Below are 17531 nucleotides of genomic sequence, written 5' to 3' on the forward strand. Positions count from 1 at the left end.
GACGCACATGACAACATATACATCGCGTCTGACCGAAGAAATTGAAATAAATTTGAGTCATTGAGAGAAGAGCAGAATTTATTTGATGATTAAGCTGAGATGAACATAATTAAAAGGAGATACAACTATTGGAAAGGAATTTGAAGGACATACAAATATTTGCTCTTCTCTTATTTTGTTTTATTTTCTTGGTGCCCCATTTGGACTCCTTTATTTTCTTTACATAGCTACAAAAATAAACCAAGTAAAATTTACCTTTCCCCTTCTCCCTCATCATCATCGTTATCTTCATCATCTTCCCCACACATTACATTAGCATCCAATCTTAATTTCCAGGCCTTCTTCTTCAATAGGAGCTATGTTCTTGTCATCATCATCAGCGAATCAATCATCCATATTCACAGCTAGAAAAATAATTTCTACGTATACCAGTCCAAAATAATGACAATAATATCAATCAATAATCAGATCAAAGTTCTTTATTTTCTTTGTATGTATCTTTCAGGCTTCAAAGTCATCACAGTGGAACAGAGGAGGCACGAATGAGTTGAGATCGCTGAACAGGAAATGATCATCCCCTTCCCCCTTACTGTACATGTTGGAGTCTTCACACTCAAAGTATGTCTGAATATCATCGGGAAACCTGCACTGCGTCGGCATCTCGGACTCCGGCGCCGACAAATCTGCCGTGGACGTCATCTCCACCATTTCCTTGAACTTGGACGACTGAAGCAGCAAACCTAGAGCTGACGTGGCAGATGTCGCCGTGTTTGCCGGATGGGGCTGAGTCAGCGTGCCTTCTTCTCCGCCATTAATAACGTCGAACGAGTCCTGATCAAGCTGGACGTTGTGGAAGAAGCTGGACCTATGCTCTTGAGTAGGGTTTGATGTCGTTAAGGTTGCCACATTACCGTTAGGATCACAGTTAGATTGATCGCTAAGATTAATAATATTGTTGCCGTTGGAATTAGGCTTAAGCCACTTTATATAACGGCTGAGATCGAAGTTGGTGACGGCGTTAAGGCCACGGTATTCTATAGCCGCCATATCATAAGCCGTGGCAGCTTCTTCTTGAGTAGCTAATTAAATTTCAAGCCCAAAAAAAAAAGTCAAACTAAAGAATCTGATGTTGTAAAACAGATGAGATTTAGATCTCATTATCGCATGTTTGGTACGAAATATTTGAGAGGGTTAAGTAAACTAATGTGTCAGATTTGGGGGCCCATCCCAACGTGTTGATGACTGAGACAGATGATATTAATTAAACAATTCAAACTCATGCATGGCCATATAAAGGGAGACATATATATAAGTATATTCTCATACGTAAATGATATATGTTTTGTTAATTAACACATTAACTTGTTGTGTCCGAGACTACTTTCAAAGTTTGAATTGTGCAGAGTTCTAAAGAGGGCTTACCATAAGTACCAAGATACAGATATTTATTGCCGAAAACTCTGCCAATCCGAGCTTCCCATCTTCCATTGTGATGATGTCTGAATATGAGGCGTGCAAGAAATTTGAATTACATTAATTAGCTTATGTTCTTGTCGTTGCATATGAAATAAATATATAAAAAGAGTTTTGTCTTGTAAAATTTAAAAGCAGACTGTATGGAGGGTACCTGGCAACGCCTCTGTACTTAGAAACTCCGCGGGAAAAACCACTGCTTTTCCTGCAATTTTTTAATGGCAAAATTCTCAGCACGAATGTATAATTTTCTTACCTATTCTGGAAACTAAAATCACAAATTAAAGATCGACCAAAGAGATCTCTCTGTCTGTCACATATATGATATATATACCTCCTTAACGATCCAATATACTCTTCCCTCGATTGACCCTCCATTTCTCTCATTTCGTTCTCATACGTTGCCAACTACAATTCAAATTACAAATCACATGTGTATTAGTTTAGCTTTCTTTGATTCCCTTAAAACGCTTCATATGTAAAAACATTACCGGAAAGTTAAGGATCGTGTCTTGACCCCAGTATTTCAATGCTGCTAAATCATAAGCATGTGCTGCTGCTTCTTCATCGTCATAAGCACCTGTATATATATACAGCTTGATCAGTTATTCCAAATTACTGCTTCATAAGCATAATGCTTCCTGATAATCAATACGTACGTACCCAGATATACTGAAAGTTGTATCAATACGAATAACCAAGGGACCACGTACGCCACAAGATTGGGGAAAAAAAAAAGCATTATTATCAGTAAACTTCACGGTACAGATCAAATCATCATCATTCAGGTTGGGGGGGGGGGGCTAATGGCAAAGTCACGAACCTTGTCTTCCCTTCTTGTTCTGCGACTCGTTCCAACAATTCTTGTCCCACAAGTGAGCTTCGTACCGGCCAGTCCACCGGTGTCTGAAAAAACAACCCCACCAACATCCTTTTTTAGCTAAAATTTAAACAAAACAAATTCACTAGAACTTCCACTTCAGGTCAGTTAGATCATCAACATCGATATGAAATGCATCACTATTTATCAGCCATAAACACTGCAACTTATCATGTCTCAAAACTCCATGAAATTTGCAGGAAAATATCCAGTGTGGTCTAGCTAACCTAGTGACTCCTCGGTATACAGAGCTGCGTTGAGGAGGAGAGTCTCTGGGGACACTTCTTCTTGTTCGTTTCACTTTCGTGGTCACCCCCGTGTTAGTGACGCCAAGGTGGTTGCTGATCAATTTGCTGCTGGCATTGTTCTTCCGTGATAGTTTCGCCATGAAAATCCAAAGGAAGGTGATATCGATGGAAAACAGTAGAGCAAAAGAATTAATATATATATGACTGAGTCCTCCAAAGAAGAGCCTTTTAAAGAGATTCACAGAAGAATGAGGTTGAAAACTGATTGTGTGCTGGCAAATTCGGCCTAGCCGGCTGAGGATATGGTTGTTTCTGACGGCCGTCTCGCCGAACTGGATCGAATTGTCACCATGATGATAATCTCTCTCTCTCTTCTTTTGTCTTCACTTAGGATTCCTGGGATGTGGTTTTAATTCAGTCATAGTCAAATTGATGATTTATAGAATAAACAAGCCTTTCATTTTCTTCAAGCTCGGTAACAGTTGTTTCATCTCATCATTTTTGTCATTTTTGCAATATTTTAATTAAAAAAGAGCCAGACAAATAAAGAAGATGGTGACGGGAGGGAGATAAAGGCCATTTCAGCTTTTACCCAATTTCTATTTCCTACTGTAGATATACTGTTTCTCATTTCATAGATCGGAAATCTATAAAGTCAACATCTTTATTAGAAAACAAATTGAAAGCTTAAGATGATCGATCTCTCTTAGCTTCATCAATTCATCTTGAATGGGGATTTGGTGAATTTGTTAAGCTAATTTTGCATACCAAATTAAAGGGTAAGTTTGGATGGAGTTGGGAGTAGTTTGGGACATTCATATAGGTGTAACTAACCCATGTGAAATGAATTTCAAGTATGAATAAAATAAAAAGAGATGAAGTAATATTGTTAGGTTGAAGATGGTGTACCCTACTCTCATTTTCAGTTTGAATAAATGCAGGAGGGTGGACCAAGCTAAGCTAAGATTTTGACACATAGCATTGAAGCTGAAAAATGGACTCCCATTACTAGTTAATTATGATCCATCCCATCATATATGGTTCACTCTTGTAACTTTTGGTAATCAAATCACACCTCATTCAAGATTCAACTAATAATTTATATACATATATTTGAATATAGATATTTATCTAAGTATGTCGGCAAATATTTTTTTAATCATAGTTAAGCATTTTTTATGTTAATATGATAATTACTTATTTATAAGGTGTTTATTAATATTAATTACTCTTTTTATAAAATTTTGTATGGTGTATAGAATATAGATATATGGAAATTGAATTTTGGGCAAACATAGCACAAATATAGAAAACAATTATAAAGGATCCCATACTTACATTTTACGAAAGAATTTAGAGAAAACTATTGATGCAGAAAATTTTATAAAAAGAATATATTTTGACATCATAGTAGAAGAGAGAAAGGAATATTTAAGAGATTTATGTATTTTTTTAGTAAGAAATTTATGTATTTTATTTAGTTTTTGATATTAATGAAAAATATTGGCAACAAAGGATTATGTTTTGGTGAGAAACTGCAATGAATGTATATACAAACAATTTTATTCTTGGGGCGGAACGCATAACAAACCATATATTGTAACCTAATAGAAATATATACAGTAATGACAGATTTTATTTGGTCTTTTCTTTTGGTGAAGATAAATTTTGGTGCGTAACCTATTTAAATACTCCAATTTATAAAGTGAAAGTCGTTTTGAAGAATATCTATACATTATTCTTTTTTTAAATTTTTGACTTTTTCTGTTAAAAATTAAAATGTACTGAAAAGGGCAAAAAACAGAATGGAAAAGAAGGACAGAAAGCAAGATAATTACTTCCACATTTTTTAAGAGATGCATTATAACTATATGCACATCTCAATCATATCATATGGATAACATTATAATTCCCCTAGCGACATGTGCGGAGAACCTACTTGGTGTAAAATAAAGAAAACGATATATGGGAGCATATCACTATACCTTGCATAGTGGCTATTTTTAGCCCTCTGCCCATACTAAGTGGTGAGACCCATATCTATCTTTATTCAGAAGGATTATAAACTTTTTTTTTTTTTGGTTTGATTTGGTTAAAAAGAAGATATATTGATATCCTCGTATTGGTTTGGAATGAGTGTAAAATAGAAATGATAGTAAATCAACTACGCAAAAACACAAAATTTTTTGCTTCTAAAATTTTACTCCCTCCGTTCCTTATTATAAGAGACAAATAACCGAAGTACGTTGATCAAAAAAACAGTTAAAATTAGTTAAGAACAATTAATGTGTAAAAAGTATAATTTGTTTTCCAAAAATGCCCTCATTAATAAGGAAAGAGAGCATGAAAGAGAATAATTAAAATATTGAAAGAAAGAGAAGTGGGAGGGAGAGAGAGAGTGAGTTAGAGATAATAAATATGGGTAAAATAGGAAATCAACACAAAAAAGTAGAGACAACTTTTAAGTGTCTCTTATATATAGGAACATACTATAAGTATCAAATGTCTCTTATAATAAGGAACGGAGGGAGTAGTAAACTTGAGCTAAAATTCTTGTAGTATTTTCATTAAAAAAATTAATTTTTGGCGAAAGTTATTACTACTATTATGTACCAAGCATTACTGTCATCCTAGCAACACATAATTTGACTATAATTTTAAGAACTGATTATTTAATCAAAAGAGAATTACAGAAACATTGACCAAGTACCTTAAGGACCAAAATCTTTGTTCCACCTGTAGTTATTGGACGGTTGTAAAGTTTTTTTCTTCTCTTGAAAAAATGAAAAGAAAAGAAAAGAAGAAAAGCACTTAACGTAGGGCTTGTGCGTAAACATATTAGTTAAATCATGTTAATCAAAACAGACCATGTAAAATGTATGAGCTATATTGCTGGCCAAAAAAAGAGCTATATACTAAAATGTGTTCGAACCATATTGATATTAAGGGTAATTTTGGAATTAAAAATAATTACATATGGTTTACTATTTTAATAATTAAATAAATTGGATGTTCCAATATTCCTTCCCTATTTTCCTAATTTTAAAAGTAAGGGATATGGTTGCATAGTGGGAAAATTAATTCATTAAAATCTTCCTTTTCCTCTCCTTATAGTTTGACTTAATGTTTAATTGTGTCACTATATTTTTTTAATTAGATTCTTATTATTTCACCTGTTTTTAATCAAGTTCTCGTAATTTTTTATTAGATCCTTGTAGTTTCACTTCACTTTTTTTAATTAGATCACTACAGCTTTTTTATTACTCACGTGAAACTATAAAAACCTAATTAAAAATTACAAAAAAGCTAATTAAAAATATATAAAATTACGAAGACTAAATTAAAAAAAATACAAAGATCTTACTAAAAATTAAGTGAAATTAGAGAAACTTACAAATTAAATTTTTCTATTCGACGAAAGTTACACATTTGTCCTTACGTGCACTGATCATTCAATTCTATGCCCATATAGAATGACATACATTTGATAATAATGGGACGGTGGTCTCTTTGATCCAGCCAGTAATCATTGGCTCCTATTTGATATAGATTTCTGTTTAATTCATTCAAATTTACGATTCTAAACAAATCCCCGTGTGTTGTACACTTGTACTAGCTCCTGTGTTATTTATAACATCTCAAAATTTGAATTAATTCAATCCTTTTTATAAGGGAAAAAAAAAAGATCCCACTAAGAATTATTTGAACATCAAATGCGGTTTTACCAATTTTATCCCTGATTAATTTTCTACTTTCTTTCATTGTTATTTCATTCTCTTATTAATAAGGACATACTGTTTTTTTTTAATAAAAAAAAGAGGTTTAATTTTTACATATTTATTATTTTTAACTAATTTTAACTATTTTTTTAAATCGTATGATTTAGTTAACAGGATCTTATTAAAAAAAACTGAAGAGAGTATTGTATTTGCCAAGAAGGACCGTCTTTGTCACGAAGAAGAATAACACTCGTCGTGGTCCCATCATCTCTAGACGTTGGCCTCCGCCCATTTTTGTCATAGTGGGACGGTGCTCTGCTTGGTCTGTGCCTCTTCTATTTAATTGGTTTTCTCATACGATGATTTTCTGAAATAGGGTATTCAACCAACTCCATAGTGGGATTCTATCTAGTATCTAGTATATGTAGTAAATTTAGATCCAATTCTACTCTGTGTACTAAATCCAAGTCAATGTCAAACTTTATCCTTTAACTAACCTACACATCGAAAAATAATCATCTCATGTCGAATTCATGCTGAGAGAAGTATTTATATTTAATGTCTGATAGTATTTCAAACATTATTACATCTAGTGGTAAAATACTTGTATCTAGCAGACAAAAGAAAAGTCATCATCCTAATTAGACCTTTTGTAAGTAAGAGGCTGTGGATTTGATTTTAGATGTTTTTTTTTTTTTCCCAAAATCAAAAGAGCGATTGGGTTGAGAAAATAAAGGATTTCTAATTATCTTGTTATCTTAGAACGAACATAAAACAGTTAGATGACCCGAGAGTACAGTGCCCATTTTGGGAATGTCCGATGCCAAAGTCATTAAATGGGTAAGTCACCAATCTCTAAAATGAACCATGTAACTTCATGTAGTCAATATTCACCTTTTTAATTTTTTAAATAAAAAATCATCATCGCCATGTAAAGAATCTTGGCTGTGGGTCTAATATGCGAGGCCAATTATGAATAGGGAGTTCATGATTATAAGTTGAACTGGAGTATTTTGGTTCGTAACCAAAACTCATATTGTCCACAGACCACGAGACCACCGTCCCATGCACTATAAATGATCAAATTAAAATTGCAATCACCTTAAATAGAGTTTGGTGGAGATCAACATCCTGAGAAATGCAACTGATTAAGACACTTATACTCCCAATGGAGACGCAATGATCACATGGAAAGGTAGAAAAATCAAAATCAGCATTTCCTTCAAATTTCCAATGATGTTTCTTTTTTTGGACTAAATTACTCCTCCGGTCCTTAATATAAGACCCAATTCTTAAGTTGGTTTTGGTCCTAAATATAAGACCTATTTTTCATATTTATCAATTTTCTCTTAATTACCCCTATGAATACTCCCTTAAGTATAATCAAGTAGAAGAGGGAGATGAGATATTATAAAAGATGTTTATGGTGTTTTAGGAAAAATGTGTCACTTTTCTTATAATTAACTAAATTACCTAACTTCCTTAATCTAATCAAATTATTTAAATGGGTCTTATATTAAGGATCGGAGGAGTACTAAATTTTCATGTCTAAGTACCAAAATCGAGCCCAAAAGAGATAGGGCCTTTTTTCAAAAGCCCTTTATCCAATTGTTGCGGTCATATAGATTCGAGAGTGAAGACTTCCTCATAAGCGGTTAATCCTCTTTCATAAACTAAACTATCGGCATCGGCCTTGTATGCGATTGAAATTATTTAGAAGCTTATTTTATGAAAGTAGAAACAAAATTCTTACCGGGTATTTATCTCATATTCTTTAAATCATGATTGAAAAACTGCTTATAAGGTATTCCAAACAGATTAATCATTTAATTTGATCCAACCAGCTTGAGGTGGTGTAAGTGTTTATATTAAGTAATTCTAGTAATGTTAATCATGAAAAGCGGTACTGTGCAATTCTAGGACTGGTGGAGTCTGCATACCAAATATTATAAAATAGGTTATCTCGAACAAAGTCACAAGGCTTACTTTTATTTTAAATATAAGACTTTGATCTGTTTATTTATTAAATTTGTAACTTTCCACTCAAAGTATGTTTAGGGTCCATTTGGTTTCAAAGAATCGAATAGGATGGAAATGAATGGAAAAGAATTAAAAACAAAAAAAATGAAAAATTGTCAATTGAATGAGCGTTTGATTCACACTGGAATTGAAAATGGGTTTAATAAAAAATTTATGTTTGGTTAGATGAAAATAAGTGGGAAAACTGAATTATTTTATCATATTACCCTTAATGAACTAATATAAGACTATTAAGTAAAAAGTACTTTTTTTGAAAAAAGACAAAATGATATGAATAAAACATGTTTTTTAAACTTACACAATAATAATATTATTAAAAAATTCAATAAATTATTATTTAAATAAATAAATATGAATATTTAATATAATATATAAATATCACTATACATATTAAATTATTGGAAAAAATAAAATCAAAAATCAAAAATCAAAATAACAAAGTATAAATAAAATATATTGAACAAAAAAAAAACTCAATTCAAATATAAATATTATATAAAGATTATACCTGATTTTTTTCCGTGAGAATTGTATTTTTTTAATTTCTTATTTATATTTTTATCAATTGAGCATTTTTATTCTAGACAAAATTTATATAATACATTTCAAGCTGGTCCTATTTTGTTTTTAAATGGTAAGATGTAATATGACCAAGGAAGAACATATCTTTCTTAATTTAAACACAAATTAGACAAATGACATATCATTAAAAAGTTTACTGAGCCCAGTTTTTAACATAATAATACCCATTCAAAAAATATTTTTATTTTTAAAGTTATGTCTGATAAAATTAATCTTTAATATGACAAGAAAATAAGCAAGAAAATTCGAATTTAACATACCAAATTCGAATTTCCTTGCATTAAGTCAAATTTACTCAAAAAAATTCAAATTTCTTGCATCATATTCGAATTTGCTCCGCCAAATTTCAATTTACTCGCACTTTGTCATGCTCCGTTTTTTTGGCAACAAACAGGGTAAGTTTTCAAATAAAAAATAGCAACACATTGTAAACAACCGCAACAAGGAATGTAAATATAACTCATTCTTGATAGATATAACTCAATCCAATGGCATCAGAATAGCAAATAGCCTTTGATGACATTTTAATAGCTTGCTGCCTTCAAAGCATGTAAATGTCACTAGCTAGTTGGCCATTGTTATGGGACTTGAACATAATGACTAAAAATTGCTTAAAAGAGAGGGAAATAAAACCAATGAGAACTATTAAAAGGAAGATAAACAAATAACAAAACTTGGGAAAATGAATAAACAAGAAAACCATATGCAAAAATTAAAGCTATAGGAAAATTGTTCAAACTAGATAACTCATAAGAAGGATGAATATATAGCCTCCAGAAACTCAAGCATGGCAAGATATGGATTCAGGGTGTCGTCGTAAAGGAAATCCTATTGGCATACAACTTACAGGAATCATAAAAAAAACCTATACTCTACTAAGCAAGATGTTAATTTAGGAAAAATGACACAAAAATGACACTTGAACTTGGAACTGTCAAAATAATCATTTGAATTTGCAAAATCCCAATTTAGTCACAAGTGACCAATTTGACATTTATAAATTTACTGAAATGACTATATTGCTGTTTGTTTTATTTATTGTTTTTTAAAAAACCAAATGTCATCACTGGCCGGCCGGTCGCCGGAGCTGAGGTGGCCACTTTCATCGGAGCTCTGGTGGCCAGCAATAATTTTTTTAAAAAAATTTTATAATTTCGGTAAAACGGTCAACAAGTTTTGTAATGCTATTAATTAGTTCAATATAGTAGTTAACAATAGATTTTTCAGAAAATTCAAAAAGTAGCATTTTTATAATTTTAATAATGCCGTTAACAAGTTCTGTAATTCTATTAACAAGTTTAGTATAGCATTTAACAACAGGTTTTCTAAAATATTCAAAAAGTGATATTTTTACACCTTCAATAACATGGTTAACAAGTTATGTAATGATATTAACAACTCTCATAAAGATCGATGTTTTTGATATTAGCTCTCTATGAAAGTTGTACAACAAAATTTTTCTACTTATTAGCCAGCTATTATGGTTATAAGAGTTGTTAATATCGTTACATGACTTATTAACCATGTTACCAAAGTTATAAAAATGTCACTTTTTGAATTTTTTAGAAAACTTGTTATTAAATATTATACTAAACTCGTTATTAGCGTTATGAAATTTGTTAACGGTATTACTGAAGTTATAAAAATATTACTTTTTGTATTTTCTGAAAAACTTATTATTAGCTGCTATACTGAACTTGTTAATAACATTTACAAAACTTATTAACCGTTTTATTAAAGTTGTAAAAATTTTCAAAAAAAGTAGTTACTAAAGCTATAAAAATGCCTCTCTCTTTTTTTTTAATTTTTTGAAATCTGTTGTTAAATGCTATACCGTAGTTGTTGATAAAGTTAAGGAATTTGTTAACGATATTACTGAAATTATAAAAATGCTACTTTTTGAATTTCCTGAAAAACCTGTTGTTAATTGTTATACTGAACTTGTTAATAGCGTTATAAAATTTGTTAATCATTTTGCTAGAATTGTAAAAATTTTCAAAAAAATCGTTGCTGGTTGCTGGAGCTCCTGGGACCGATTGGTTATAGCCACCTGAGTTCCGGTGATCAGCCGGCTAGTGAGGGTATTTGGTTTTTTAAAAAATAATAAATAAAATAAAAAGACAATATATTCATTTCAATAAATTTATAAATGTCAAATTGGTCACTTATGACTAAATTGGGATTTTGCAAATTTAAGTGACCGTTTTGATAGTTTCAAGATCAAGTGTTATTTTTGTGCCATTGTTCCTTAATTTTAAGTGAAAGAAGAGACCTAAAAAATATAAAACGAAGAGTTGCATGAGCTTATTTTTAAGAAGAAAAAAAAAGATTGTTTTCAAATTTAGCAAACTCCGGTCACGTGTTTTTATCAATGTTATATGGGTAAATAAGTTAAACATGCTTTGGCATGGGCGACTGAAAATTTGGTCCCATCACTATGGGTGGGCTCTGATTTTCAACTATTTAAATGAAAATAAGTTCGCGCCTTCCGTCCCATTCCAACCTCGTCCGCAAACCAAACTAGTGCCGCCTATGAAAAATTTAGATTTTTCGTCCTTGAACCAAACGGGCCGTTATTGATTGCATATAATAAAAGTAATAAAAGGATTTTGTATTAATGAAAAGTTACAATGCATGATTAGAAATGATGTTGTAGAAAAATTAGTACACATTTTTTACAAATAATTTAATTACTTAACTAATTTTTAAATATATGCAAATTATTTATCTGATTCTTATATTAAAGACTGGAGAAAGTAATTTTTTTTTCAAATTATCGATATTGATTTTAGATGTTAAAAAGTTTATATTAATGGGAGAGTAGCTTCCAATCAAATGATTAAAAGAGTATTTTAAGAAATTTATTTATTTTTATAAATAATTAGTTTAATTAATTTTTTTGATATTTAAAATAAGTTATCAAACGTTGGCAACAAAAAAAGTAATCAACAAACTCTAATATTTAATACTGAATGGATGATATGATTGTGATACATGAAATCAAACTTTCTTTCAGTTGGTGGCCATTCACAACAAAACAAAACAGAAATAGAAAAATAACGAACTCACGTTTTAGCTCATCTGCAATCGTGCAAGAAAGAATATAATAATACCCAAAAAAAAGAATATGATTGTATAAAATTTATATCTATCAATTATATTCATAATATATTTGTGCCTAAAAAATTACTGTCATAATATTTTCCTTAGGTTCTTTTCGAATGTGTGTGCGTGAATGTCGCAAATTCAAATTACGTTAAATGCTTCTGGCCAAAAAAAAAAAAACACGTTAAACGCTACTGTTTTGTTTGAGAAAGAACCCTTTGTTTGCAGAAACATTTGGGCTCTTTAGGCCCAATGGACAGCAATACCTAAGGTTTTACATATAATTAATTAATCCCCATGGCAGATGGGGTGCCCACTAGCCGCTGGTCTAGCCTTGATAGGTCAATGATATGACTTGTTCTTTGTTTTCTTTAAGTGAGAGGTATTTTTGTCTTTTTGATCAAATTTCCAAAATTTCATTTGGTGCTCCAACATTTGAGGGGATTACGCAAATTCAAAAGCCCTTTTTTTCTTTTGTTATTTTCGTAATTATAAATTGCTCGGCAAGTGTGCCTAATGCTGGCCCAAACATGGCTTAATTTAAAGATAAGCTCGATTGAAGATTTTGGTGATGTTTGGTAGGGCTTATGATATATTGGGTTGATTGGATTTTAAGCTGCCTCATTGTGTGTTGGGAATAAGCCAGGAGGAGGGAGCTTATTTCTAATATGAAGAGCTTATTTTGACTGTTTTGTAGGTGTTAGAGAATTTATTCCCTCTTTGTTTCTCTCTCCCATCTAGCATTATTGCCACTTGCTCCGTCACCTCCTCCCAGAAGCTCCATCGCTGGTTGCCGTGAGCTCCATCCTGTCATCGGCATGAGGTCATTGTGTTGGGTGTGAGGTGTGCGTGGCCTACTGGAGGCTACTCCTTCATCGCAAGTTCGAAGCTGTTGCCTTGTCCGAGCTGTCTCCGGCTTTTGGTACGTCTTCAAATGGGTCTTCTCTGGTTTCATTCCCTCGTTCTCCTTCACTGATGGTTGCATCGCCTGCGACTACCCTGGCAGCGACTCTAGTGAGCAGCCCAGTCGAGGCTCCGCTGGTGGCTGAGGGACCTTCCACCATGGCAACTCCTTAGGCTTCTCCCAGTATTCCTTCGAGTTCGAAAACACCATCGGCCTCACCAGTAACCCTTCCATCAAGTAGAAGTTCACCGACAATGGCGCCGGCGAGTTCATCTCCAAAAATGAGGCCGGCAAGCAATGAATCGTGTGCAACTTCAGCATATGGGTTCTCGATTATTATGTTTAGTGTGGGCCTTTTGTTTTGCTCCTGCTTGGTCTTGTGGCTGTGAGGCAGGGCAATTTTGGTCATATATCACTCTGTTTTATTTACTTTTTAATAATTCTTTTCCTATTTGTATTTATTGAACAAAGTCTTTCCACTGATTCAAGAATATTAATTTATTTGATTCAATTCTCATTGAGTATTAACTTTTGTTTTCTTTTCCTATTTGTATTTATTGAACAAAGTCTTTCCACTGATTCAAGAATATTAATTTATTTGATTCAATTCTCATTGGCCACGTTTGGTAGGAGGGATTGAGGGGGAGGGCATGGGATTGGAGGAGGGATTGGGTGATTTTGTCATGTTTGGTAGGAGGGATTAAAGATTACCAGGATTGAGCAATGCCACATTGGTGGGATTATACAATCCCACCTTCCCCCTTGGTAATGCGTTTGAATCCTGGGATTAAAACACATAAAAGACACAAATACCTATATTACAATAATGTTAAGATAAAATATATATTTTGTTACAGGCTTGAAATATTTTATTTCAGATAGGAATATTTTGTTACAGACTTGAAATATTTTGTTTCAGATAGAAATATTTTGATAACTGTTTGAAGTGAGACATGGATTATCTTACTTGAACTTATATTACAAAAAATTATAGTAAAAAATGTCATTTGCTTCTTATCTTTTGATCTTACATATTATTAATTTCAAAACACATTACTAAATTTTAAGAAAATTATAATTTTAAGGACCTGGTGATAACTTTTTCTAATAAAAATTTTATAATTTTAAGAAATTATCAATAATTCATCGGGATAAATTTTAAGGAAGCATTGACTTTTTTTTTACATATAAATTTGTTGGGATACGATAGGAAGCCATTTCTTTAATCTATTATTTATTTATTTATTATTGTAAAATGAGTAAAAATTTAATGTATTTATTTTTAAAACAATATATATGATTAGGCGGTTTCCTTTTTATTAGAAGAGGAGTGTATAAGGTTGGAGTCCTAAGCTCTAAGATACTGAGGGGTATTATAGTCTTTTAATTTTATATATCTTATTATAAATAAAATAAATACATGTATTCCTTCCACACATTACCTCCTACCAAACATAAAATAAAAACCCCATTTCCAATCCCATTACCATTGCCATTCCCAATTCTATTACCATTCCCATTCCATCAAAATCAATCCCTCCTACCAAACATGGCCATTGAGTATTAACTTTTGTTTTCCTTTCCTTTCTTTTTCTTTTTTGCCAACTTTCTATTTCTTTTCATGTTTAAATTCATTGTACTATGTAAAATTATTTTTTTAATTATATTTCATTATTTATTAAAACTCATACCCAGTTTGGTAATTTTACAAACAAACTTACTTTTACTCAATCATAATCTAAACAACCTTTTACCAATCTCACTTTTACAATCTAACTTTTTTAAACTCTAATCCAAACACAATCCAACTTATCCAATTTAACTTTTATCTAGTTTTACTTTTCTAAAAGTCAAATTGGAAATAAACTACTTTTTCCACCCCTAATCCAAACGGACTCTCAAATATTCATAAAGTGCAGATTGAATAATTTGTTCAAACAAATAAATTCCTCCTTTTAACCTTGTCGAATGAAGTTACAAATTCGAAATATTAATTAATGTTTTAAAAATATTTGATGTTGAGTAAACAAACTTTAAATTATATAGATGCTTATAGATGCTTAATACTAACATGATTATTAATATAACACCTAATTGACTAATTTAAAGATATTACAGAAACTAAATAAATTACTTAATCATGACATATATTATATGATTTTTCTGAAACATTTTAGTCAAAAATAATAATAAATATAAATAATTTAAAATAATTTATTTAGTTTTTTTAATCTCCCTAAATTAATCAGGTCTTTTTATATTGGAGATTGATAGTGGCATTAAAATTTGACATCTGCCACTAAGATATTAGACTGATCCTTATCTCTCTATTTTTAAATAAATTTTTATCCTCTATGAGTTATCATCTAATCATCTTATTCTTTGCCCAGCTCTTTTTGTTTTCCTTTTGCCGACCTTTTTTTTTCCCCATATACATATAAATATGTATATGTATATTTTGAAGAAGGCATCCTAGTACACTCCTTCCTTTCTACGTCAGAAATTGAAGTTGCCTGGTCATTATCAAATTCATCGGGGTTTTCTTTAGAGCCCTCCGCACGTTCGTCATCGTTTTCTTGAATTATGAAAGGGAATTATTGAGAATACGATCGATTACATAAAAGGCAAATGCTAACAAGTCCCTCAACTTAAGCTTTCTTTTAGATGATCTCTCTTATCTTTAAAAAGTTTAAAAATCACATCCTAAAATTTTATGCTTTGGTATTTAATCCCCTACCATTAAAATGGCAGTTAAAACTAACAGAATGCACGCCACATTAGATGATTAAACAATTGTTTAGCATATGACATGTATTTTTTTTAATTATTTTATTAATTTATTCTAGATTAAAACTCATTGGTGCACTCGAGCATTTTTGTGATGATAAACCCTAATTACTAGTCTTGCCTAATCTTATTCTTCCCGTCTCACCCAACTCAAAGTCCTCCCTGTTTGCAAATCATTGCCTTCCTTCCAAAAATAATACTCTTCCGATTCTTAATATAGGACCTAATTATTGAATTTATTTTGGTCTTAAATATAAGGCCTATTTTTCATATTTATCAATTTTTTCTAAATTACCTTATAGATCTCCCTCAACCATAATCAAGTTAAAGAGGGAGAGAAGATATTAAGGAAAATGATTATGATGTTTTAGGAAAAAGATGTCATATTTTTTATAACTAACTAACATACCTAATTTTTTTAATCTAATCAAATTAGTTAAATAAGTCTTATATTAAAAACCGGAGGAGTAATAATAGTAATACTTTATTTCTGGTCTTTAATATAAAGGCTAATTGAGTAATTTAAGTTGGAAAAACTAGTTAAGTTATTTATTTGTAATAAATAAGTATTGTCTTTTTTAAAATATACTTGCCAATCAAGTGTAGTGGTTAGAGCTACCATTATTACAAGGACTAACTTGAGAAAAAATAGATAAATATTAGAGATAAAGTGAATTGAAGTCTTGTATTTAGAACTAAAATAAAAGTCAAACAAGATCTTATATTAAGGATCGGAGTTAGTTATAATCATCATCATATTCTTCCTTTTAAGCCTGAAACATTTTTTTGTGAAATCGTTTTTTTATAGCATTAGCGTCATCTTTAACTTTTGTGCAAGTCCTAATAAAGTTATTTCGCTTGAACGGCATCCTCCTGCCTTGCAACGTTTCCTTCAGCTATATTCATTCGAAAAAATCATCATTATGTAAAGAAGAAGGGCATTTGGTTGGCTGGATGAATTTGCCAAGACTCTCTAGTAATGGGTTAAATATTTGCAGACAGGGATGACTTTTTTGACTACGACTAGGCGAGTAGGGATTATGATTGGTAGAATAACAAAAATGCCCTGACTGTAATTATGAGTTTTGAGTTATTGATAAATTAACAAAGTAATAAAAATTATATGTCATATGGAGAGGGTCTTAAAACCAGCATTAATTTTTTTTTAATAAAATCTACGGTACGAGGAGATTAGTGACTGCTATCAATGGTGGATACTCTGAGTTCAAAAAAAAAAACACGTCGTTAGTCATGTCATCAGCAAAATAGTTTTCAATAATTTGATGTGGCATGCCTTCTATTAATTTTAATGCTCATTTTAATGATAAGGGGGTTAAATGTCAACTATGAAAGTTCAGGTGTGATTTTCAATCTTGCAAAGGTAAGATAGGTTATTTGCAATAGAGCTAAAGTTGAGGAGAATTAATAGTATTTTTAGCCTAAAATCGAACCCTTTCATCATCTTAGGTAAATAAAAAACCCTTTCTTCGGTGAACAAATAGTTTGCCAATGCCTTATTATTTACAGGTTCGTTTGGAATGTCTTTATAAATAATTTTTTAATAATAATTTACGAAATATAAAGTAAGCATGTGAGAGAAGTTTTATTTTGACTTACATAAAAATGTTTATAAAAACTTATACATCATAAATCCAAACAATTGCTCTATCAAACACACTCAATTCATAATAGTTGTTTCATAAAAGTGCTTATTATTTAAAGAAAATGGTTTGAAAAGTAATTGTTACGCTAAAGAGGCAGAGTAATTTTGATTTTGACGATGGAATGTTCTC

General features: G+C 31.2%; 1 protein-coding gene across 1 annotated transcript; it reads right to left on the reverse strand.

The window, feature by feature from the left end:
- Positions 1-401: 401 nt before the first annotated feature.
- On the reverse strand, positions 402-2965 carry LOC114732333 (AP2-like ethylene-responsive transcription factor At1g16060). The gene is made up of 8 exons (XM_028919623.1): positions 2581-2965; positions 2297-2379; positions 2137-2145; positions 1965-2053; positions 1808-1881; positions 1628-1678; positions 1423-1499; positions 402-1079 (listed from the first exon to the last, which is right to left on the reverse strand). The coding sequence occupies exons 1-8, from the start codon at positions 2739-2741 to the stop codon at positions 502-504; spliced, it is 1122 nt and encodes a 373-aa protein (XP_028775456.1). The 5' UTR covers positions 2742-2965; the 3' UTR covers positions 402-501.
- Between the last annotated feature and the right edge of the window lie 14566 nt (positions 2966-17531).

The sequence above is a fragment of the Neltuma alba genome, unplaced genomic scaffold, assembly GCF_004799145.2.
Source record: "Neltuma alba isolate B1F8T4 unplaced genomic scaffold, ASM479914v2 tig00012902_pilon, whole genome shotgun sequence".
In the NCBI taxonomy this organism is placed as follows: domain Eukaryota; kingdom Viridiplantae; phylum Streptophyta; class Magnoliopsida; order Fabales; family Fabaceae; genus Neltuma; species Neltuma alba.

Bases quoted from the DNA above. Each gene is read 5' to 3' on its own strand.
- LOC114732333 (XM_028919623.1), bottom strand. From the start codon at position 2,741: ATGGCGAAACTATCACGGAAGAACAATGCCAGCAGCAAATTGATCAGC. The intron at 1,882-1,964 runs GTAATGTTTTTA...TTTGAATTGTAG, and splicing joins ACACGATCCTTAACTTTCCG to TTGGCAACGTATGAGAACGA. The intron at 1,500-1,627 runs GTACCCTCCATA...CCTCATATTCAG, and splicing joins AAGTACAGAGGCGTTGCCAG to ACATCATCACAATGGAAGAT.